Source organism: Hibiscus syriacus, unplaced genomic scaffold (genome assembly GCF_006381635.1).
Source record: "Hibiscus syriacus cultivar Baekdansim isolate YM2019G1 unplaced genomic scaffold, ASM638163v2 tig00117017_pilon, whole genome shotgun sequence".
In the NCBI taxonomy this organism is placed as follows: Eukaryota; Viridiplantae; Streptophyta; class Magnoliopsida; order Malvales; family Malvaceae; genus Hibiscus; species Hibiscus syriacus.
In genome coordinates, this window is record NW_024063526.1 from 5,212,653 (window position 1) to 5,223,605 (window position 10,953).

The 10,953-nt window shown below is 34.6% G+C and overlaps 1 protein-coding gene across 1 annotated transcript; it reads left to right on the forward strand.

Moving 5' to 3' along the window:
• The first annotated feature begins 3,769 nt into the window (after positions 1-3,769).
• LOC120195730 (protein NLP2-like) lies at positions 3,770-7,339 on the forward strand. The gene is made up of 4 exons (XM_039197661.1): positions 3,770-3,941; positions 4,035-4,102; positions 4,565-4,659; positions 6,534-7,339. The coding sequence occupies exons 1-4, from the start codon at positions 3,833-3,835 to the stop codon at positions 7,072-7,074; spliced, it is 813 nt and encodes a 270-aa protein (XP_039053592.1). The 5' UTR covers positions 3,770-3,832; the 3' UTR covers positions 7,075-7,339.
• The last annotated feature ends 3,614 nt before the right edge of the window (positions 7,340-10,953 follow it).

Here is a 10,953-nt window from a genome sequence, read left to right on the forward strand (position 1 = left end):
AGGAAACCTCATAAGGTAAATTTGTTTGCAATAATTAAGCTCTCACCCAAATCGCACTTGAGTAAAATAAACAATATAATTAATAAGTGTGTTTACATAAAGCATTTGATAAATTAAGCATAAAAGAATACTTTGACGTTGGTAGGTTGGTTCAATATGGTTTTTTTTCACGTAGAGATGCTTTGACTTTCAATTTATACATTTTCTAGCAATTCTAGTTGTTTGAAGCCATTGAGAGTCATTATAGTCATTACCTACATCCAAAAATAAAATTTAACGCACAAGGGACCAATCCTTTGGTGAAATGGATCAATCTTTTTTCAAATATTTTGATTGTTGCAAGAAAAAGATCGATCCTTTAAGGGAAATGATTGACCCTTTTCATCGAGGGATTGATACTTTGGTGAAGGTATCGATCCAAAACTTTATGGAATTCAAAGGATCAATCATTTGGTCAAAGGGGTCAATCCTTTTGTTAAGGTATTGATCATTTTTTTAGCCAAAAATCCTTGGAAACTCAAATTTAAAGCTCGAAAATGATCAAGTATGTTTTTAAAAAAGTTTAACTAAGTAGGAAAATATTTTAAAAAATATTTTTCAAGTTAATTTGGATTTTGAATAATTTTTTAAAAAATTTAACAAATCCTATTAAGTTTAAAAATCAATTTTACAATATATTTGTTATATCAAAATATTAATTCAACAATATTAATTTATATTTATATGAAGTAGTTTAATTATCAACTACAATTCAATTTAAATGATAATAATAATATATTTTAGCAAACAACAACAACAACATTATTATACAAAATTCACATTTCAATTGAAACACTATTTCCAAATAATAATATATAAGATAATTAAATGCCCCATTAAAGATTGAGTGTCAACTATGGATGGACCGAAAGGGGTGAGTATGGGCAGTCGCCCCCTAAAAATTTAAAATTATCATATATTTTAAATTTTACTATGTATGTTTTATTGAAAATATATTTTTGCCCCATGAAATTTTATAAGTTCATCCCTTCCTACAACTTTAAAATTTTATTCTCTAACATAAAATATTATGTTCATTTCGAATGCCAACCATAAGGACAAGAGGACAAGTAGCAAATTTTTAATGGATGACGCGTGGTTGACAAGGAGACATCAATGTGACAAAGATAGAAGAGAAGGTTGTGAGAATAGGAAAAAGGAAGGAGGAAAAAGAAAAAATGAGAATGAAAAAAGGGAGAGGTGTAAAATAAAGAAAAAAGAAAAAAAATCAATAATGAGCTCCACGCTACCATCAATGGTGATTGGAGCAAAAGAGCAATATTTTTAAAATCGGACCGGACTTTGAACCGGTGAAGGTACTGGTTCACTGGTTCAATCGAGTTTAACCGCAGTTCAATCGGATTTTATATAAAATAATTTTTTTAAAAAAATTTACATAATATTCAAAGTAATATTAATATATATATATAACACTCTTTTAAGTTTACAATATTAAAAGGTATAAAAATATCACAAGTCATAACATATATAAGTTAAAAAACATAAAATCAAGTGAAACAAAATGATTCAAATCAACTACAACATAATATTTAAGGTAAAACATATTAAATAATAAATATAATTATATAACTATAAAAAATAAATAAATTTGGGGCTAAAAAAAATCATAACAAACGATGTCGTTTGGTTTAATTTTTAAAAAAAAAACAATCACACATGGCTAAGAAACATAGAAGAGCATCCCAAAAGTCTAAAGAGTAAAAATATGAGAACAAAACAATCCTACATGGCTAAGAAACATAGAAGAGCATCCCAACTGATTTCTATAAATACTAGAGGTAATTTGACATTCAAAATCATGGAGCATTTTGGTGAGCACAGAGCGAACTATTCTTTCGCATCAATTGAGCTCGAATTTCAGGCTTTAATCGAGCTTCTAAAATTTTTTTGAGTTCGAGCCTTTTCGAGTTTAAGTTTCAATATTATATTTCGAGTTATAGTTGAACTTGATAATTTTTAGCTCGTGAGTTTTTGAGTCGAGTTAAACTTACTTTTAAAGTTTTTAAGTTCGAGTCGAGCTCAGCAGTACTCGAGTTCGACTCAGCTCGTTTAACAAATGACGTCGTTTGGTTTAATTTTTTTTAAAAGAAAAAAAGAGAACCGACGGTTCACACCGGTTTTATCGGTTTTCAACCGGTTCACCCTGATTTTACCGGTTCTCAGCCGGTTCTACCGGTTCTGTGCTCATCCGATTTTGGGAATTAACCGGACTGAACAAGTCACTGATTCACGGTTCAACCGGTTGAACCGGCCGATCCGGTCCGGTTTTAATAACACTGTAAAAGAGAACAAAATTTTTAGGGTTTCATTGATTGAAAGAAAAGAAAGTCCTTGAGTAGTTTTTATTACCAAGGATATGTGGGTTATTTTTGTTAGGATAACATACATCGCACTTTATCTGATTATTAGTAAGACTTTATCGAATAATTTAATTTCAAAAAGTCATAAACGATGCACTTAATTAACTGATTATTCAAACAAATCATTTTTTCATTAGAAATAAAATGAACATTTTTTTAATTACAATCATGTCAGTTAATTTATTAAATATAAGGCTTAAAACGAAAATAAGTGCACAAATTATGCAACGAAAAATATTTTACTATTTAAAGAATTTTTCGCTAAAAATAGGTGTTTAACGTTTTCAATGATATACTTTTAGATGTCTACCATTATTTTTTTTAATTTTTTGTAAATAAAAATATTATTTTTAGAAAAATAAAAAAGTTTAATTTATTTATAAAAACCCAAAGTTTTTTAAAATTATAGAATAAACCCAAAAATCCTAAAATCTATAATTTCACTCATTTCCAACCGTTGCTATTCATCTCCAGCCACCATCTTTGTCGCCCCAACGTCATCTCTATCCGGACTTCAACGACGGCATCGAAAACAGTGGATGATGGTTGGGTTTTCACTGAAGCTTCGAAGCTTCCTCCATGACAAACGACGACACTACTCAAAAAAGGGACGGTTGGGCTTTTCTCGACATAAGACAAGCTCTCACTGGTAGAAGCGATGATGGTCACGACTGGCAGGAGAAGGGTTCTATGGTAAGGAACAACAAATGATTTCTTATTATTTTGTGAAGATCGACGGTTGATTTGGGTGATTGTTAGTCGAGGTTAGGGTCGTGAGGCACCGGTGAAGCTACTAGTGGCGGCGGAGTATGCCACCGGTATGTGTAGTGAACCTCCCTTGCCGTTATCGACATTGCTCTATTGTGGAAGGGGGAAGGGAGAATGGAGAAGGGGGACGATGGAGGATTTTTTTTAAAAAAAATTTAAATAATATATTTATTTTTAATAAAAATATTTTTATTTGTGAAATAAATTCTCAAAATTACTATAAACGTGGCATGTGACACTTAACGGAGATTTTATTAAGCTAAGATAATTACAAAGTAATATATATTCTAAATACTCTCAATTATTTGATAATGAACGCTCAATCAATCTACTGTAGTTGCTCATACTCAAATCTATAACAACTAGAAACAACAATAATTCTTTTAAACTTAAGTATATTGGTTTGCAACTTATTTGTAATAATTGATGAGTTGACACATTTTGTAATCTTTTAAATTTAATAACCTATTTTTAATTGAGTGGTCTGCTATATATTTTACCCTTTTTGTTAATAAATATATTCTATGTTAAAATTTTCATTACAATACGAACAATCAATCATTCATCACGTTGGCTCGGATCAGATCTGGGTCCGTATATAAATTGATTTGGGAATTGAAGAGTGAAGGAAGAGAAGCAAAAAGATGAGCTTAAAACACCATAAATCCAACTCTACAGCTACTCAATCTCTCTCTTTTGACGACGTTGCCGATTTCTTCTCTCTTCCTCTCGACGACGCCGCTTCCACTCTAGGTATTTTTCTTCTTCTAAATTTCTAAGCATTTAATTTGATATTTCAATTCCTTTGGTGTTTATCGTTTTCTTTATCGAATCCCCTCCCCTCAGGCGTTTCTGCCTCCGTTCTAAAGCGAATCTGCCGTGAAAATGGTCTTGACAGATGGCCTCATCGCAAGGTAACCCCTCTTTCTTTTCTCCATCTTTTTTACTTGTTTTTTTTATCTCTCAAACTCCCATTAAATTGCTAGATATCGTCATCTTCTGTGAGGGTAGTTTGGCTTTTTTGTATACAAAAGGAAATTTCAATTATTCGCTTTCTTGACTATATGTACACTCATTGTGATAATTATCAGTGTTTCACCTAATGGTTTGATTATGCCATATAGCTTTGAAGGGTAGTTTAGATTTTTGGTATACAAAGGGAAATTCCGCTTCTATACTTTATTGACTGCAGTTTCATGGTGATAATCATAATATTTAACCAATTTGGTTGGACGCCCATGTTTTATTTGTGCCTGCTTTGCATTTGTGTAGTTAAACAAATATGTTTTTCCTTTCTTTTTCCCCCTTTTGTTGGGAAATCTTTTAATTTGGTACTGTTTTGTTTCATTGTACGTGATTTTTAAAATGGGGTCTAGTTTTTATCTGGGAAGAGCATTGAAGAAATTAAGAGGCATGCAGCTAGAGAGCGAAGAAAGGAAATCGCTGAGCTTTCAAAGGTTCATTGGCAAAGGTAAAATGTAAAAAGATTTGTTCAATTTGATTGTCTTCATTCATGATAATTTGGACTTATTTATGTCGGTTGGGGGTGTTCAAGTTGGTGTTTTTGTGGTTTCGTCTTGATGGTAACAGGTAATCTGTTTGTTTTGTGCTTTTATGAATTTTGTAAACAAAAAATTCACCATAGGCTTTGTTATTATCAATCAATTATGTAGGAGGGAAAATTACTTAGTTAGCTGCTTACAAAATCTATTGAAGATAATGCTAAATGAACCTGCCACTCGACTATCTTTTCTTAGGAAAAAGTTATGTCATAACCGTGTTATTTGGACTATGGTGAGTGTCGGATCTGCACACGTCTTACACGACTATGTTCTTTTTTCTTTAAGTTTTTATATGTACTTAGAGGGTTCTTAGAGGATCATTATCTCTGTGTAAATAGCTCAGATATTTGTTAGATACTAGTGTCAAACACAGATATGTTAAGAGACTCAAGAGTGGGAGTAACATTGTCATAGCCTCTAAGTGTAGAAAAATACAGCACATCATTAAAATTTAAGTTTGTACTTTTCAGTTATGAACTTTATATTAATTTTCTTTCAAGAAAAAAAAATTATCCATGAAACTTATTCACTGTACTTGGCTCATTATTTTGAGATGGATTCTTTGAACCTATGTCTTAAAGCTCCATTTAGTGCTTTGTTGAAACATTAGCAAACCTGTGTTCATGTTATTTTTCTTTTCCATTTTTGGTATTTGAGCTCTAAGGTTCCAAGCACGTTGTTTCTGTTTGTAATATGTTGAGAGTTTTTTTTATTGATTTCATGTTTGTTTTCCCTTAAAAAGATGTCACTAGGATTCCGTTAGTGGTGTAGGTTAAAATTTCAAACAGATGATCAAATGAGATAATACAAATATCTCACCGTATCATCTCTGTTGAACTTGTGAATCTCACGTGGTGTATGTGTGTATGTAAAGGGCTGTAAAAGAACTGAACTTGAACAAACAGTTCTTTGTTCATGTTCATTTATTTGTTTTTAAGTTTTCCCATGTTCAGTTATTTGAAATTATAAATGTTCATGTTTGTTAGTTTAAATTAAATGAACTTGTTCATGGACATTAAACGAACATGTCCATGAACTTAAAAGGGAATATGTTTACAAACAATTAAAAATGTGTTCATGAATAAAAAACAAATAAATCATAAATAAACACATAAGCATTAATAATATTTGATTATAGTAGTAAACGAGCTTGTTGATGAACATAAATGAACCAAGCATGCCTAGTTCATGTTTAGTTAATTTAATAAACAAGTGTCAAAATCTTGTTCATGTTCATTTAGTTCATTTATGACATGTTCTTCGAATGTTATGTTCATTTGCAGCCCTATGTAAGTATGTTTCCGTTTTTTATATTTGATATTCATAAAAAGTGTGATAGAATAAGTTTGGATTTGTATCACAGTCAATCGTTCCGCTTAGATGACAGAGGTTAACGATAATGTTGCACAGTCCATAACCTGTATTTTTTTCCAAATCAAAAAGAACTGAAGAAGTCATTAATCTTATGGCTGCCCATCCACAGACACTCGCCGCCCCAAAGCTTCAAGATGTAAGATTAAAGTTAAAAAGCCACTCATTGTTGCAAAACAAAAATACAATTGCTTGGTTGCTTCTTCACCCTTGCTTACTGCACTTCAAGACCTTCACTCACTGGTATTGCAGTCATTAAGACTGCAAAACTCTTTCATGAGAAATGTATTCTGTTCATGCTTCTTTGCAAATGATTACCATTGTTGAAGCGCAATGTTACTCTTCTACTAGCATGTCCGTTTTTCGTATTATTGACCATTTGAAACTTCCTTATTACTGGTATATCATGCAGCTGTCAATCTCAACCACAAAACAATGAACAACCCAAATTACAATTTGGCATTGCAGTGCCAAACGTAAAGCAACAAGGAGCAAAAAACATGCAAACGGAACAGGCCCTGAATTTTAGCCATCAAAGCTTGATGATAGGAACAAAAATGTCGGATGAATTTAAGTTTGGATTCCCATCAGATGGCTTATCGATTGCTACAAACAAATGGTGGGGAAGTAGCAAGTCTGATGGCCATGAAGCCATTGATGTTGATGGAGCTGAAACCGAGGGAGAAGACAAGAATCAAAGTATAGAAGAACATGATGATACGGCCAACGACAAACCCGATGAAAATGGAAAATTACAGGACAATGTTAGTCCTCAAGGGTCGGCTCTGCTGGTAGCTGTTAGAAAAAGAGCTGTGGAAGAAGGCCAAGAAGCACTTAAACTTGGTGTCCACAGGGGCCGTGGAATGAAAATGCCAAGTAGCAGAAAGGCATCGCTGCTACTTCGAATATTCAAATCTTCATCACCCAGTGAGTGGTTTCATAGCCCTTCCTAATTTTATCAAGAACGAGAAGATTCAGATATAAATGACAACGAGTGCAAGGTAAGACTGAAGAACCAGAAACTGACATAATTGGCTTTAATTTATTTTCCTTTAAAATTTTCGGCCGATCATGTATGTTGAACAATGGTTCATAACTGTTAGAGGTGGCTTCTGCAGCATTACAATGTATGTTGTAATTCAGACACAAACTAGCTAGTGATTGATTCAGTAGCTATCCTAGGATGCATATAAAAATTACTAGAATGGAGTTTGTTCATGATCTAAGGTTCAGTCCGCACCAATAAGTTTAGGTCTTTTGTTCACATAAGGCACTTCATGGGTTGAAGATTGTGTGACCAATTGTGCCCCAAAATTAACTCTAATATAATGTCAAGCGTTCTTAATTGGTGATTTTAGTTTATGTATAATAGTAAGAAAGTGTTTTTTGTCATATTGCTTGTAATCCCCTTAGACCCGGCCTATGCGTTTCGACTAAGTCTAGTGGATTACAAAGACATTTTCCAAAATCGTTATCCAATCAATGTAAAACCACATTATTCATGACATGAAATTATAATAAATTATACTATTAAAACTCAATTCTTAAATATAAAATTACTCAGTAATAAATTAATTTAAAACATATCTTAAAAATCAAAATCACGATAAACTGAATAGTAATAACAAAAGTATCATCATTATAAAATCCAATACTTTAAAATAGGTTCATGTCATCAGAATAAAGTCAACTTGCAAGTTTAAAATATTACAATCAGATATACTTCAAGAGATATGTTGATCCTCCAAGTGCTCGAACCGAGGTATCTAACCAATAGTATCTGAAAGGGGAAAAACATTTTCGAAATGTGAGCTAGGCTCGGTGTGTCCCAACATTACCATAAAATCACAATAGGTATATTAAACAAATCATAGTTCAGTAAATCTCACAAATTCGTAAAAGAGTTTAACTTTTAAAAATCATAGTTTAAACCCTTTTCTGGTACACCATCAGTAGTTCCAAAATTATTTTCCATATAGCTTACTTTATGCACATAGCACAAAGAAAGCCGACTTAAGGATAGGCTATTAAGCTTGTATCCTTAAGCCCAAGTCAATAAGTCCATATAGCTTACCCTAAGCACACAGCAAAGGAAAGCCGACCTAATGAAACATCTTGGGGCCCTCAAGAGTCACATTAGGCCCGTTTATTAGCTTGATCAGAGCTATACAATTGTAGTTCAATCCATCCCAAAATCAATATCCATATACCAATCATCAAAGTCCATAAATCATCAACAATAAATCGGTGTACCAACAATAATAATCCATAGATTTCAATGTACCATATTTCAAAACATATAAAACCATTATGTAGTAAACAGGAACACACCTCGATAATGGGTTCAGATAGTAGATCTACTGATTGCTGGTTTCACCACGCTCTGCTACAGTTTTTGAACGGGTGAATACTGGTATACGTGGTTTAATTGATCTAGAAGAGCTGGGTCGAGCTGTCGAACGATCCGGAGAGTCTCTTGAACCTTCAAACAATAATAATTAATCAGCCTCAAATCTTAATTGTTCAAAGCTAAAATTCTTAAGTATATAAGCATTTTTCGGGTTTGACTATCATTTTGGGGTATTTCGAGTCTGATTTTGGCCAAACGGATTGTGGAATCGGAATCAGGACGTCGAAAAACATAAAGTATGAATTTTCGAAAATTCATATTCTTGGTCAAAGTCAAAGTCACCCACTTTGACCGTCAATTTGGAGGCTTTCGGGTTCGAATTTGATGAAACGGACTTCGGAAACGGATTCGGGACGTCGAAAACTATCAGAATAGGTATACTCAAAAAAGATTTACGGTCGTTTAAGGGTCGGTCAAAGCCATTTTAAGTTTTGGTCAAAGGAAGTCAATGGTCACGGTCAACGGTCAACGGTCGGGTCGGGTCAGACCGGTCAAACCGGTTAAGACCGGTCAAACCGATTCGAACCGGTCGAACCGGTTTCCAGCCCTCCACTCTCCATGCGGCGGCGCGTGTGGCGAGTGAGGCCTCCTCCGGGGGTCTAAAATTCCGGAAAAATTTCTAAAAATTATTTTAAGCGATTTCGAGATACTAACAAAGATCGTTTCAAATTTTTGAACGGTGGAGAGCTCGATTTCAACTCGACCGAATCTTTGATTGCTCCACCTCCTCACGCGCCGCCGTCGACGGCGAACAAGGTTGACACCGGCGGACTCGAAACGACACAAGGAACACGATGGTGTAGGAGGTGTCGTAAACGGAGCAACGATCGGCGGTGAATTTAAGATTTTCCCGGCGATAGAGCTAACAAAAACGTCGAGACTTTGACTGTAAATTCCCGACGTTTGGCAGCGTTTCACTTCAATTAAATTGAAGGATTTGTTCCACGCTCGATGATGAACACAACAGTGGTTTTAAAACGACGATCGGAATTTGGACGGCGTCAGAATCGGAGTTGGAAACGGCGTATGGGAAAGGAAAATTGGGAGCATTTTGGTTCTGAAAATCAGAACCAAATGCACGCTTATAATCACCCAAAGCTGTCGACAGTTTTAGGGTAAATTCAAGGCTTGGTCCCTGGATTTCCTTTACTTTTAAAATGGCCTATAAACTCTCATAAATTTTAATTTAGTCACCAACAATTTACCAATTTTCACAATTAACCTCCAATTTCAATTAAATATTATTTTCTAAATATTCGGGTTGTTACAATTCTCCCCCTCTACAAGAAATTTCGTCCTCGAAATTTACCTTATGAGAACAGTTGAGGAAACTGAGCTTCCATTGACTCCAATGTCTCCCAAGTAGCTTCTGAGAGGCCTCCGTTACTCCATTGAACTTTGACCATTGGAATACGCCTATTCCGAAGAACTCGCTCATCTCTTTCTAAGATTTGAATGGGCTCCTCCTCATATGATAAATCAGGTCTCAGCTCTTCTTTCTCAACCTGAATGATGTGACTTGGATCTGGACGGTATCGCCTTAACATAGACACATGAAAAACATCATGAATACGACTAAGATGGGAAGGCAACTCGAGCTGATAAGCAACAGGTCCAACTTTCTTCAGAATACGATACGGCCCAATAAATCGCGGACTCAGTTTACCCTTACGTCCAAATCTCAATACTTTCTTCCAGGGTGAAACTTTTAAAAAGACCTGATCTCCAACCTCAAACTGTATATCTTTCCTTCTCTGATCTGCAAAATATTTCTGCCTATCAAATGCCTCTTTCAGACGGTCACGGATCAATCTAACTGTGTCCTCTGTCTCCCGCACTAACTCAGGTCCCAAAGTCTTCCTATCACGCAACTCAGTCCAACAAATCGGGGTGCGACACCTACGCCCATAGAGTGCTTCATAGGGTGCCATACGAATGCTGGTCTGGTAACTGTTATTATAAGCGAATTCAGCCAAAGGCAAAAAGTTCTCCCAGCTACCATGAAAATCAATTACACAACCCCGTAACATATCCTCCATAATCTGAATTACTCTCTTAGATTGACCATCAGTTTGTGGGTGGAAGGAGGTACTATAATCCAATCTCGTACCCAAAGCCGTATGTTGCGCCTTCCAAAATCTCGAAGTAAATCTCGGATCTAGATCTGAAATGATAGATAACGGAACACCATGCAATCTAATAATCTCTGAAATATACAACCTTTCCAACTTGTCCAACGTATAATTTACCCGTACAGGAATGAAGTGAGCTGACTTTGTAAGTCTGTCAACAATCACCCAAATTGAGTCTTTTTTCGAAGGAGTCATAGGTAAACCAGTAACAAAATCCATAGTAATACGCTCTCATTTCTATTCAGGAATCTTGATAGGTTGTAACAAACCTGATGGCTATTGATGTTCCG